The sequence below is a fragment of the Triturus cristatus genome, chromosome 8, assembly GCF_964204655.1.
Source record: "Triturus cristatus chromosome 8, aTriCri1.1, whole genome shotgun sequence".
NCBI classification, from domain to species: Eukaryota; Metazoa; Chordata; class Amphibia; order Caudata; family Salamandridae; genus Triturus; species Triturus cristatus.
Window position 1 is genome coordinate 108,465,548 of NC_140591.1, and position 10,762 is coordinate 108,476,309.

At 47.3% G+C, this 10,762-nt stretch overlaps 1 protein-coding gene across 1 annotated transcript in view; it reads left to right on the top strand.

The window, feature by feature from the left end:
- The window catches only part of LOC146801648 (uncharacterized), a 203,952-nt gene extending 193,474 nt beyond the window's left edge, over positions 1-10,478 (top strand). Inside the window, exons 19-20 of the mRNA XM_085621130.1 lie at positions 3,275-3,362; positions 9,978-10,478. Coding sequence (XP_085477256.1) covers positions 3,275-3,362; positions 9,978-10,088 — 199 coding nt within the window. The 3' untranslated portion in view covers positions 10,089-10,478. The remainder of the gene's footprint in view (positions 1-3,274; positions 3,363-9,977) is intronic.
- Positions 10,479-10,762: the final 284 nt, after the last annotated feature.

Genomic DNA, 10,762 nt, shown 5'->3' on the forward strand with positions numbered 1-10,762 from the left:
GACATTTATGTGAGGCCTGGTAATTGCGAGGGAAAGAAACGCTGCAGCAGGTGCTTCAAAAGCATAATTAACTTTCAAACACGGCGCCCCCAGGAAGCCAGCACCCGGTGCGGTGGCACCGGTCGCACCGCCCTAAAGCCGGCCATGATCCGGGGTTGAAAATATTTCGAAACCACTGCAACAGTTGATATGTAAAGTAGCTACCTAGTCCACGCGTTCACCAAGTGTGGATGTCCTAGCGAGACAGCAGGTCCAAGTGGGCCAGCCTACCCTACGTACACTATTTCAGTCTTCTTCAACAGCCTCTGACTGGCCACTACTTTATGGAGGAACTGCTTTACATTCTACGCATGGCATGTGTATCTACCCTCTCATCTGTTTGTGACCTGCAGTGCTGGTGATCCACACGCGCCTCCCTCCTCCCCGGAAGCTTTTGTTTGTTGCAGATATCTTCTTTCTCTTTAACTTCAACTTTTCTGTTGCATGGACCTCTCTGGCATTCTCATTCTCTATCTCCCTTCTCAACCCATCGTGCTGAAAAACATTCTAACTATGGAGTTGATGCCCATGCTCAATATCAGCTAAGGGAGGAGTCGCTTTACCTTGTGACTCGAAAGACTTCTTAGAACAAAAATGCACAGCATGTGAATCTACAGCATTACATGCCATAAACAGATGCGTACATGCTTCCTTTTTTGGAAACCATGATACAAACTGCCGGTGGCACCGCAAGCCTCACAAAGTGCTCCACCAATTTGAATAAACACATTCCATTTGGAACTAATCGACCCAATATTCTGTACAAACCAGTGCATGGAAAATCCACAGTTCAGAATGCAAGTGTCATTGAGCATCACAGATTACAATGCGGATGATTAGATTGGCCAAATGTATCACAAGCAGAATTGTCGCTTGGTGCGGTAGTCAGCAGATAGATCCCCTTCAGTCAAAGAAATACAATGTTTGTTGTTTGTTTTGCCCCTAGCATGCAATGACTTGCTCATCAGAGTAAAGGGGAACTATTCTTCTTTTTCAGCCTCTTTGCGGTTGCCAGATGAGCCTTATTGTTTAAGTCTCCGGTTAGTATGTGCTTTTTGAAAGGTTTACATCATTTGTTTCCTTCCTCTCCCTTTGTCATGCCACAGTGGGACCGTAACTTGGTCATCACATTTCTGATTTATACTCCATTTGAGCCGCTTCACTGCCATTCCTTGCGCTTCCTCACCCTCAAGACACTGTTCCTCGTTGCCATAACATCGGTGCGGCGTGTGTGGAGCTTTAAGCTCTTTGTCAATCCACTGTACTCCACCTTCTTCCCTGACAAGCTGGTTTTGCAGACACAGGCATCCTTTTTGCCTGAACTTGACACCATTCCACATCGGTCCAAACATCACTTTGCTGGCGTTCTGTGCTCTGCCTCACCCCTTTAAGGAGGAGGAGAGGCTCCATCGGTTGGACCACAAAAGAGTGATAAGCTTTTATGTAGATCGTATCAAAGAACACCAGGTGGAGGATCCGCTCTTTGTGGGGTTCTCTGGAGTGAATTATCAATTAATAGATTCCCAGCCTAGGAATCTGCCCACTGGTCACACCAATTTGCTTTTGTGTCTTTGCATCTGGGGGCGCACACGGTCTCGAAAGAAACTGACGTAAACGTGCAGGATTGGCGGCTATATCGGCTCAGCACTTCATTTCTGGAGTAGAAAAACGTTGGTGCAGAGCCTCATGGTGCACCCTACCAATTTGCAGAGGTGCTGCTGGAAACTTTATAGATCCAGTGTGACGCCTGGGGGTTATTAAAAAAGTGACAAATCTGTGGCTAGCCAGAACAAGCATTGACATAGCCAATAGGTCTCGCCTTTGGGACCTTATAAGTGTTTAGCCATGCAACAGTTGCATAACTAAATACTTATAAGGTCCCAAAAGCGAGACCTATTGGCTATGCAAAGCGGCTGTGCGGCCGCGAAAGTGATCACGATCGCGTTCACGATCAAACATCAAAGCGGCGAAAGTGAAAGTAATCGCGGTAAAGCGCAGCGCGCGCGCCCGCGCACATGCACTGTAGCTCTAGGCTGGCCTGGTAGCACTTTTTGGAGCCCTCTCAATAAGTCTCGCCAGACCAGCGCATGCGCGGGGTCAGGCGAGACCTAAAAAGCGTTACCGAAGGTAAGGACCTTGTTCTTCAGATTCACTCTCCATTAGAAAACTGAGTTCCTGTGTGGAATTCTGCTCCGTTCAGTCACGAGTGGGCCATTGTTCCCGCACCCAGGTCTACCGGGTGTTGGATTTAAGATCAGGCAATAGCACATTGGTCGAAATGCCCTTTTCATGCCCTACCCCGCCCACTTTAAGATGTCTAACAAAACAGACACCTTCTCTCATTATCCTCCTGTTTTAAATCTCAAACCGTTTGAGCATTCCATCCTGTGCTGCCAGGCCTTGGGCATCCTGGGGACAGTAGTACAATAATGCGCTTGTGGCTTGTGGAACAATTATCACAAAAAATGAAAAACACTAATCTCCTTCATATTTTTTTTCCTCACTTAAACAACATATCGTTGACTGAGCATCAGCAAAATTCTGTGACCGGGAGCAGTGGAGTCGACGTTTTCCATTCGACCAGCCCCTAAGCCTCCATCAGCCTCTCAGAGTCCTACGCCTTACTGTCAAGCAAATCAAAGTTTGAATCCAAACCATTGTTTTGCTCTCAAGTCAGCAGAGTGGTGAAGGGCATCAATCTCGAGCTATGCTCTGAAAGGTGCTGTTACCACTACAAGCTGAACGCTTGGTGGGTTGACAGAGGCCCAGTTTATGGCTGGTGTGGACTACTGGATTTAGTCTGTGCTCCATTAGGAGACATCTGAAACCCTAACTACTTAGGGTGTGGCTGCACACAGAAGCTTGAAGAGTGATGTGTTTACTCACCAGCTCCATTGGACTCTAACTTCCTCTTCCTTTTTAACTGTATTTTTTGACCTCTTCTGTTCCAAAACCCTGTACATGTAGTGCTTTATAAAACATGGCTTGTTGCTTTCTGCTCAGTAGTAATACAGAAACTTTTGGAGTGGAACGGAAGTGCATGCCCTGCAAAATTGTTGTTGATTAATGGAAATCGGGTTTAAGTTTTTAATATAACATGAAGATCTGCATTGTTAAAATAAGTGTGTTGTGCGTCTGTCGTGATCGTGGGTGAGATCTCTTTATTAACTCTGCCATTTGTGATTGCTCTTGTCTTGGTTCAGGCTGGCAGATGACCCTGTTTGCTCTTTTTCAGATTTATGCAGCTTGGGAACTTCACGGGTATTCCTGGTCTGGTAGTGCCGGCTGGCTACAGCAAGGCAGGGCTACCCATCAGCCTGCAGGTAAAAAAAAGATGTTGATTGCAATATGGGGGGAGTGGGGTCCGCAATTGGACCGTGACAGACTAGCACGAAGAAAAAGCAACGGAAGTTAATGCTGCTTCTTTTCCCCATCATTAATAAGTTACCTGAATCTATGGCTCATGGTAGGAGAGCCCCTTGTTCTTCCGCTGTATCACTGGAAGTCCATAATGGATCGTTTAGACTGCCACACATATTGTCAGTGGGCAACAAGTACTGTCTACACTCAACCCCAGGTTTGATGCTCAGACAAATATTTTTCTAAACGGATAATGCTGAACTTTTTGGAATTGAGTCTATCAAAATAATTCCTAGTCCATACATGTTTACTCGAGTGGAGTATTTGTGATCAACTGTAAGAGTGCACAGTGAAGTGCATTTTAGATTTCACTTGTGTGGGGATGCCAAAGATGGTGATGGGCTCACACAAAGCAACCTGTGTCACTGCAGACCTGGGGGCCTGCCCCCGGAGCATTCTTTATTTCCCCTCGATTTAGCCTCTGGGTGCTGTTGTCAGTGGCTGAGGTGGAGGCTACCCTTTGAAGTCCTATTCTTTCAAGCTGTTCACTTTCTGTCCATTTCATCTTCGCTAATGTGCATAGTGAAGTGAGATGTATGTTTGCACGGTGCATGGATTGCCGGTGGCAGAAGTGGAGCCAAAGCTTTGCAGCGTGCCGCCATGTCTCTACCGGCTTACTCTGTGCTCCTCCCCCTCTTTGTGATATGCATCTCCAAAAGACGGCACCTGTTGTCTGGGCTTAATAAACATCTGTACGTGGGCACCATGGAGCCAGTCCACGACATACTGCTGTTGTCCAGAGCCAGGGCGTCAGTGGCTCATGGAGTGGCCATTCAGTCTCTGATTGGAAGAGCTCACAGGTTTTGACCATTGCAATAGAGCTGATTGGTGAGATCTGATGATCAATAATGTCCTCCTTGACCAGTAGTTTGTTCCAGAAGTCCTTATGGCCAAGGTTGGAAGTGTACATCCGCACTGTAGAAGGAGGACCGAGTCACCAAGAGAGTCACCTGCCTGCTCCCTCACTCCAGACTAGGACTATCTCGGTGCCAAGATCCTGCTGGAAACGCAATGGGCAGCCTTGAAAGGAGATGTGCTCGGTACCTTTAGAAGGCCACGCTGGACTGTACCATACAGAAAGGAGCCGCCCTGGGAGAGGGAATTCACCAGCCCAGGAGCCTGTACGGATTCATGGTGAGATCTGCACCGCTCTCGGAGCAACAAGTCTCCCTGCTGCTGTAAAGCAGGTGAAGCTGCAACCACCGCTTGCATCACTCAGGGTCCCGGGACAGAGTTGTGCTTTGAGCATTGGTTGCTGAGCCTTATTTTTTCTCTGATCCAGCCCTGCTGCATGTAACCTGTGCCCCCCCTTCAGTTGCCTCCCCCAAAGCCTTTATAACGCCATCTGATCTCTTGCGGCCTGGGGCCATCAGAGAGGCAGATGGAGGTACGGGCACTGAGTGTGTGTCTTAAAACTCCGTCCAATCCATTGCACGTTTGTGAGACAGGCTGGTGCCCAGCTTTGCTTGAGGCCAAGCTGAAGAGACCAAGATGGAGAGGGAAGGGAACACTCAATAGGATTACTAAAGCATGCAACTGGTGTGTATGAGAACACCAAGGAGACAAAGTAGACACCACACCTAAAAGAACAGGAGGATGTACAAGAGGAGGATCGGGGAATCTGGGAGAATGTACATGATGGATCTCCAGAACATGATCAAGTCATGTATCCTACCAGATCCTCACCACCTGCTACTATTTCTTCATGCCATGCAATGGTGAAGATAGGGGCACCGTGCCTTATGATATCCAGGTGAAGGAAGAATTGTGGGAGTCTAGTTTCTTATTAGATCTATTAAGGTCGTTTCTAGCAATTCTGCCTAGCGTGATGCAGCAGGGCAAGGAGACATTTAAGGCACCAGCTACAGCTTTGACAATCACACAAATTGAGAGCAAATGCAGAGCTTTCCCAGAGGCTCAGTGTGGGAAAGTAGGATCTGCTTTCATGGTTACCCTCACTTTTTGCCTGGTGTTCTGCTTTTTGCTGGTGTGATGCTGGTTCTGACTAGTCTGACTGGGATCCTGCTGATCGGGACCCCAGTCCCTGTGCGCTCTCCCCAAATTGGACTATGGTAAGTACTTTGGTACCTTCCTAAGTGGCTGCTGGTGTCCCCGTCTAAGTTCCTAGTATATGGTACTAAGGTACCCATGGCATAGGTACACCAGGGGTTTCCCATGGCCTGCAGCATGTATTATGCCACCCATGAGGGACCACTCAAACGGTGACTACAGGCCTGCCATTGCAGCCTGTGTAAGCTGGTGCTAGAACCACTTACGACCGATATAAGTGTCCTTATATCTGAGGTCACTGCACTTAAAACCTATAAGTCACCCCTAAGGTAGGCCTTTCAATCCTGAAGGCAGGGTGCTAGATCATAAGTGTGAGGGTGCCCTGCACGAGCAGGACACCCCTACAAACCTAGGAGTCGGTCCTCCAGGCTTTGTGAGTGCGGTCAGCCATTTTATACATATAACGCACATCAAGTCAATTACGAGATGTCTAACTATATATTGGCTGCTCCGAAACTGGTTATGTTTGGTATCAAACATGCTGGAATTCTACCCCAACACCGATTCCAGTGTTAGATGCAGGATCTCATGTACTGGGGGGCTCCCCTAGGGAGCCCCCCCTGAATTCTCGGTACCAGCCTTTCAGCTAGTGCTGCTGCCAACCACAAACACAATTCTGCTCTCCTGCTGCTGAGCTGAGTTCGAGCAGGGGAAGGTAGAACAATAGGTTTCCTGTCATAGGGGCGTGTGACCACCTCCCAGACAGGACTTAGTGGGGTGGTAGCGCTTGCCAGTGCCACTAGACTGCTTTGAAGGGCACATTTGGTGCCCTCCTTGCATGCTCCAGTTTGAACTAGTTCAGGTAGCCATTTGCTCCCACTCTGGCGCGAAACTGGACAAAGGACATGGGAGTATCCTCCCCTCTGTCCAGTACCTCCTTTGGGAGGGAACCCTGAATCGTCCCAACCCTTTCCCAGGGTACTTAAGGGCTTACCTGTGGGTGGCTCTTCAGATTCGCCATGGGACAAGATTTAGATTTGAAATCACTTCTACCAACTTGGCACTTTGGACTTCGTTGGACTTCGCTTTGGGAACCGAGACTGCATCTGGGAAGACTCCTACAGCTCCTGGTCCCTTCGTCCTGCAGTCTTCTGCGTCGTCTGTGCCCGTGCTTCATCCGTGTTCTTCTCCAGGCCTGTGGACAACCAAGACACTCAAAGGAATCTCCTTTGGAGTGAAGGGGTCACTCCCCTGCATCTGCATGCCCTGCAACTAAGCTGACCGGTCTGCTGCACCTGACGTCCTCAGGACTTTGAAAGGCCCAGCAATACAGACTGTGGTTCCGCAACTCCCTCGAGGTGTGCACTGTCTTCGCACTGAGTTTGAGGCTAGTATCCCTCGTCGGAACCGCTGGAACAGCACTCCTGTGCACAGCTTTGACTTGCCATTGCCAAGGCTTGTTGACTCTTCTCCAGAGATCTTCGAGCACCAAGAAGCTCCAGCCTCCATCATCTCTTCCTACCAAGATCTTTGTCCTCACCGCATCCTCCGCTCCGTGGGCCTGCAGCTTTGTTGTGCTGCTCAAGTTCCTCTTGCGACTCCTGTGCATTCAGCCTGTGGGTCCTCTTGAAGGTCTTCTTTGGCTCCAGTGGACTCCCCTGCTTGCTCGGGGCCTGCTCTGACTCTCCTGCTCTTGGTGAGTCCCTTGGACCTTGCTGGTCCTGACACCTTCCTATTCCACACCTGTTGCTGCTGCCAAGGCTTGTTGGTGCCCCTGCCGGACTCCAACCCCTTGGTTCTCGACTTCTGACGTAGGACAGCTCATGAATGACTCCTGGTCTTCCACAGTATCACCTGGTCCTCACAGATGCAGCGACAAGGTCACCATCACCTCTCCTGCATCTTCCGTCATCGGTGGTCATTGGCCTTCCGTGCCTCTTGGTCACTCCTGAGTGGCATATACTCTATCCCCTCTGCTGCAGGTATTTCGCTTCAAGAATTCACCCCTGGATTCCACCGAACACTTTCACCTTCTTCACCAGCTGCATTTTCACTGAAATCCTCCATTGTGGTCTACGGCGGTTTCCGACTTCACTTCGCACCTATGCACCTGGCTTACCTGGTGTAGGTATCCTGGTTACTGGGGTATACACGGGGCGGGTGACTCTCCAACCTTCCATCTTTCACAGGGTTTCTTCAGGGTCCTCTGGGAAGGGTCCTTCTTTTTGACATCTGCAACCGCAACCTTCCCATTGACTGCATTGAGTACGCTGCTGTTTCCACTCTGCACTCAGCCTCCGTAGGGTTCCTGGGTACTTACCTCTGGTGGTTCCTTGGGTCCCCAGCTCTTCTAAGTCTTCTGGGTCAAGTCTTGACTTCGGTCGCATTTCACATTCCACTTTATTAGTACATGATTTGGTCTGCCCTGGAGACCACTGTGTATTTCTGCTACTTACCTGTTCTCCTTTTGAAATATTGTGTGTATTGTGTTTATATCTCCGGGTAGGAAATATACCAATGTGTTAGTGAGTGTGTATAATAAATTACTATTTTTATAACTACACTGTGTGGTTCTTTTTCACTCAACTTACACTATATGATTAGTTCTGTTAAAACAAGCTGCGTAACACTCCTTCTGGACTACGTCTGAAGGCTGCTCTCCACAGCTACCACTTAGAGAGCTTTCTAAGGTTGTCTAAGACCACTAAAATCACCATAAGGGTTGTCTGGATTAAGGCAAGGTGCTTCACTTGAATAAGTGTGCACCATATACTAAGCCAGCCTCCTACACTCAGCATACATTGGTGCGACTGCACTTAGCAACTAACTTACTGATTGTAGCTACAACCAGAAAAAGTCACAAAATCTAGCAGCCATTAGGCGTCTACCACCTGACCGATTGAGCACAAAGTTAGATTCTATAGCGACTAAAGTGGAGGTGAGCAGTGATGACAAAATGGGTCATTTCAAATTCCACAGCATTTTTCAGCTGGTATTGATTTCAGCAGTGGGAGGGAATAGAAGAGGTCACGCTACACCTTCTTGAAGTGCACAAGCAAATCCAAAAACATGCCTTAAATCTGTCTTTGACACCTCGGAAGCTGCTAGAGAATAGCTGTGTAGAGGTGCTGCAGTCAGGCTCCATGCCCTGCTGCGAGTGTCAAGGTTTAAACAGGAGGTTCAGGCTACAGTCGTAAAAGCCCATCTAAATGGAGACCTTCTCTCCAGCCATCCATCCAGTGAATTTATGACCATGAAAATAAGGGAGCAAAACCAATGGGTACCTTACAGAGTAGGGGAACCTGTAGAGGAGGGGCCCTTATGGAAAGGCGATCACATTGTACACAAACCTATTGACAACAAGGATGCATACAACCGCAATCACCAGGGTAAACCGTGTGATCATGGCAACAAGCGTGTCACACTCAGCAGCAGCAGCAGTTTCATAGCTTTGGCAGAGTGTGAAGACAGAGTCCAGGAAGCCCTCTCACCCCTACAAAGTGACCAGACATTCGTATCCACTGATGATTACTTCCCCGTCCAGGGGCAATTGAGATATTACCCAGAGACCTAGGAAGCTATAGTCACCGACAAGTGGTGCTTTGCATTCATCAGTCAAGGATATGGCATAGAGGTACTTCAACAGCCACTGGATATAACTCGAAAGCACAAAATGGCGACGAGAGCTCATATTCCTTTATTTTTGGAGGAAATACAAAGTCTTCTACCAGTGGTCTCTTTATGACATAACATATGTATTTGTAAAACACACGTTCACCCCAGCAGGGGTATCTTAGCGCTGACTGAAACAACAGATGTTTATTGTTTCTCAGCTCAATTGTACTTGTTTTATCAACCTGGGAAGGATGAAAGGCTGAATGAACCTGCTAGCATTTGAACTTGTGACTGGTTAAACACGTTCCTGAAGTGGATGTATTAGTCCAATGATTCAGCAGACCCAGCTTGGTAGCTCAGTGAGTCTTAAGCCCTGCACTAACCCAGAAGGGGTAACATGAGATACCACCCAGTTTGTAGTGATGACATTACGTATGGCAGGTTGCTAAGGCATCATTTATTCAACTAATAGCATGAGGTGAGAGAAAAATACATTAATGGGTTGAGCCAAAGATGTAATTTACTCTGTCTCACGCCACTGACTGAAAGATGCTTGTCTTAAAAAGCCACGGGTTCAAGGGGCAGACCAAAAGCACACTGAAAGAATATTGGAGACAGTAGGTCTGTCTTCTGTCAAAATACAGAGCTGAACTTTACCCAAAAATTGTTTAGCATGTTGAAAACCATTAACATACCATATAGAACTTGCACAACATGGTCCGTAGACACTGAACGGGCACGTTTTCCCCAGTTTTTAATTTCCAAGTATTTCTGGCTTGCTTATTGTCCTATGATGTTGTGTGGAGGGTGCTGACTGACTAGAAACTATTGAAAGTATTGAAACCCGGAGCTGAGCTAACCTAAGTATATCCCCTCCCTCTTTATATTTGCAGATAATGGCCAAGTGGTGGGACGAGGAGGTCCTGTTTCGTGTTGGGATGATGGTCGAAGAGTTCCGCAACCACACCAAAAAACCAAAGATCTATTATGACATTCTTTGTTGAGGGGCATGTTATGTGGCGTTCCGTGGGGATCTACGGTCTTTCCAAGCGGGAGTGACGGCACGCCGAGCAGCGCAGCGATGGTGTCGTCTTGTTTTACATAGGAAACATTTTGGATATTAGGTCATATATATAAGAACATTTTTGACTAATGTTTACGTTCACATGTTTGTAGTTGCAATTTTTCTCCTGAAGGTTACTCATTAGCTGTCATGTTCAAACTAGGTTTGGCAACATTTGCCAAGTTGGGAAGATTGCAAGAACCATATTGAATGTTAAATGAAGTCCTCTAGCTCAGTGAACAGGTACCACAGTGTAAGAAATAACCTAACTGCATGCTTGGAATATCTGCTCTGATAAATTAAATAAAGGACTGTTTACAAAAATGAAAAATCTTTCACGCGACTGAGCTCTATTGTAGTTTAGTTCAGTTCAGTTTGAGCAAGGAAACTCATTAATGGGTGAAGAGGTTGGAATCTATAGGTTAAAGGTGCATTGTGGCCTGTGTACTGGTTGCATGCTATATAAATACTAAAGAGCAATACGTTATATTTCAGTCTGTAGAAGATGAGTGGGCTATATACCTAGAGAAGATGGTCTGTTTTGGAAGGTAAAAGCTCCTGTTTTATTGAAGCTGGCGGACCTTTTTCGATAATTTATGATGCGTTGACTACTTT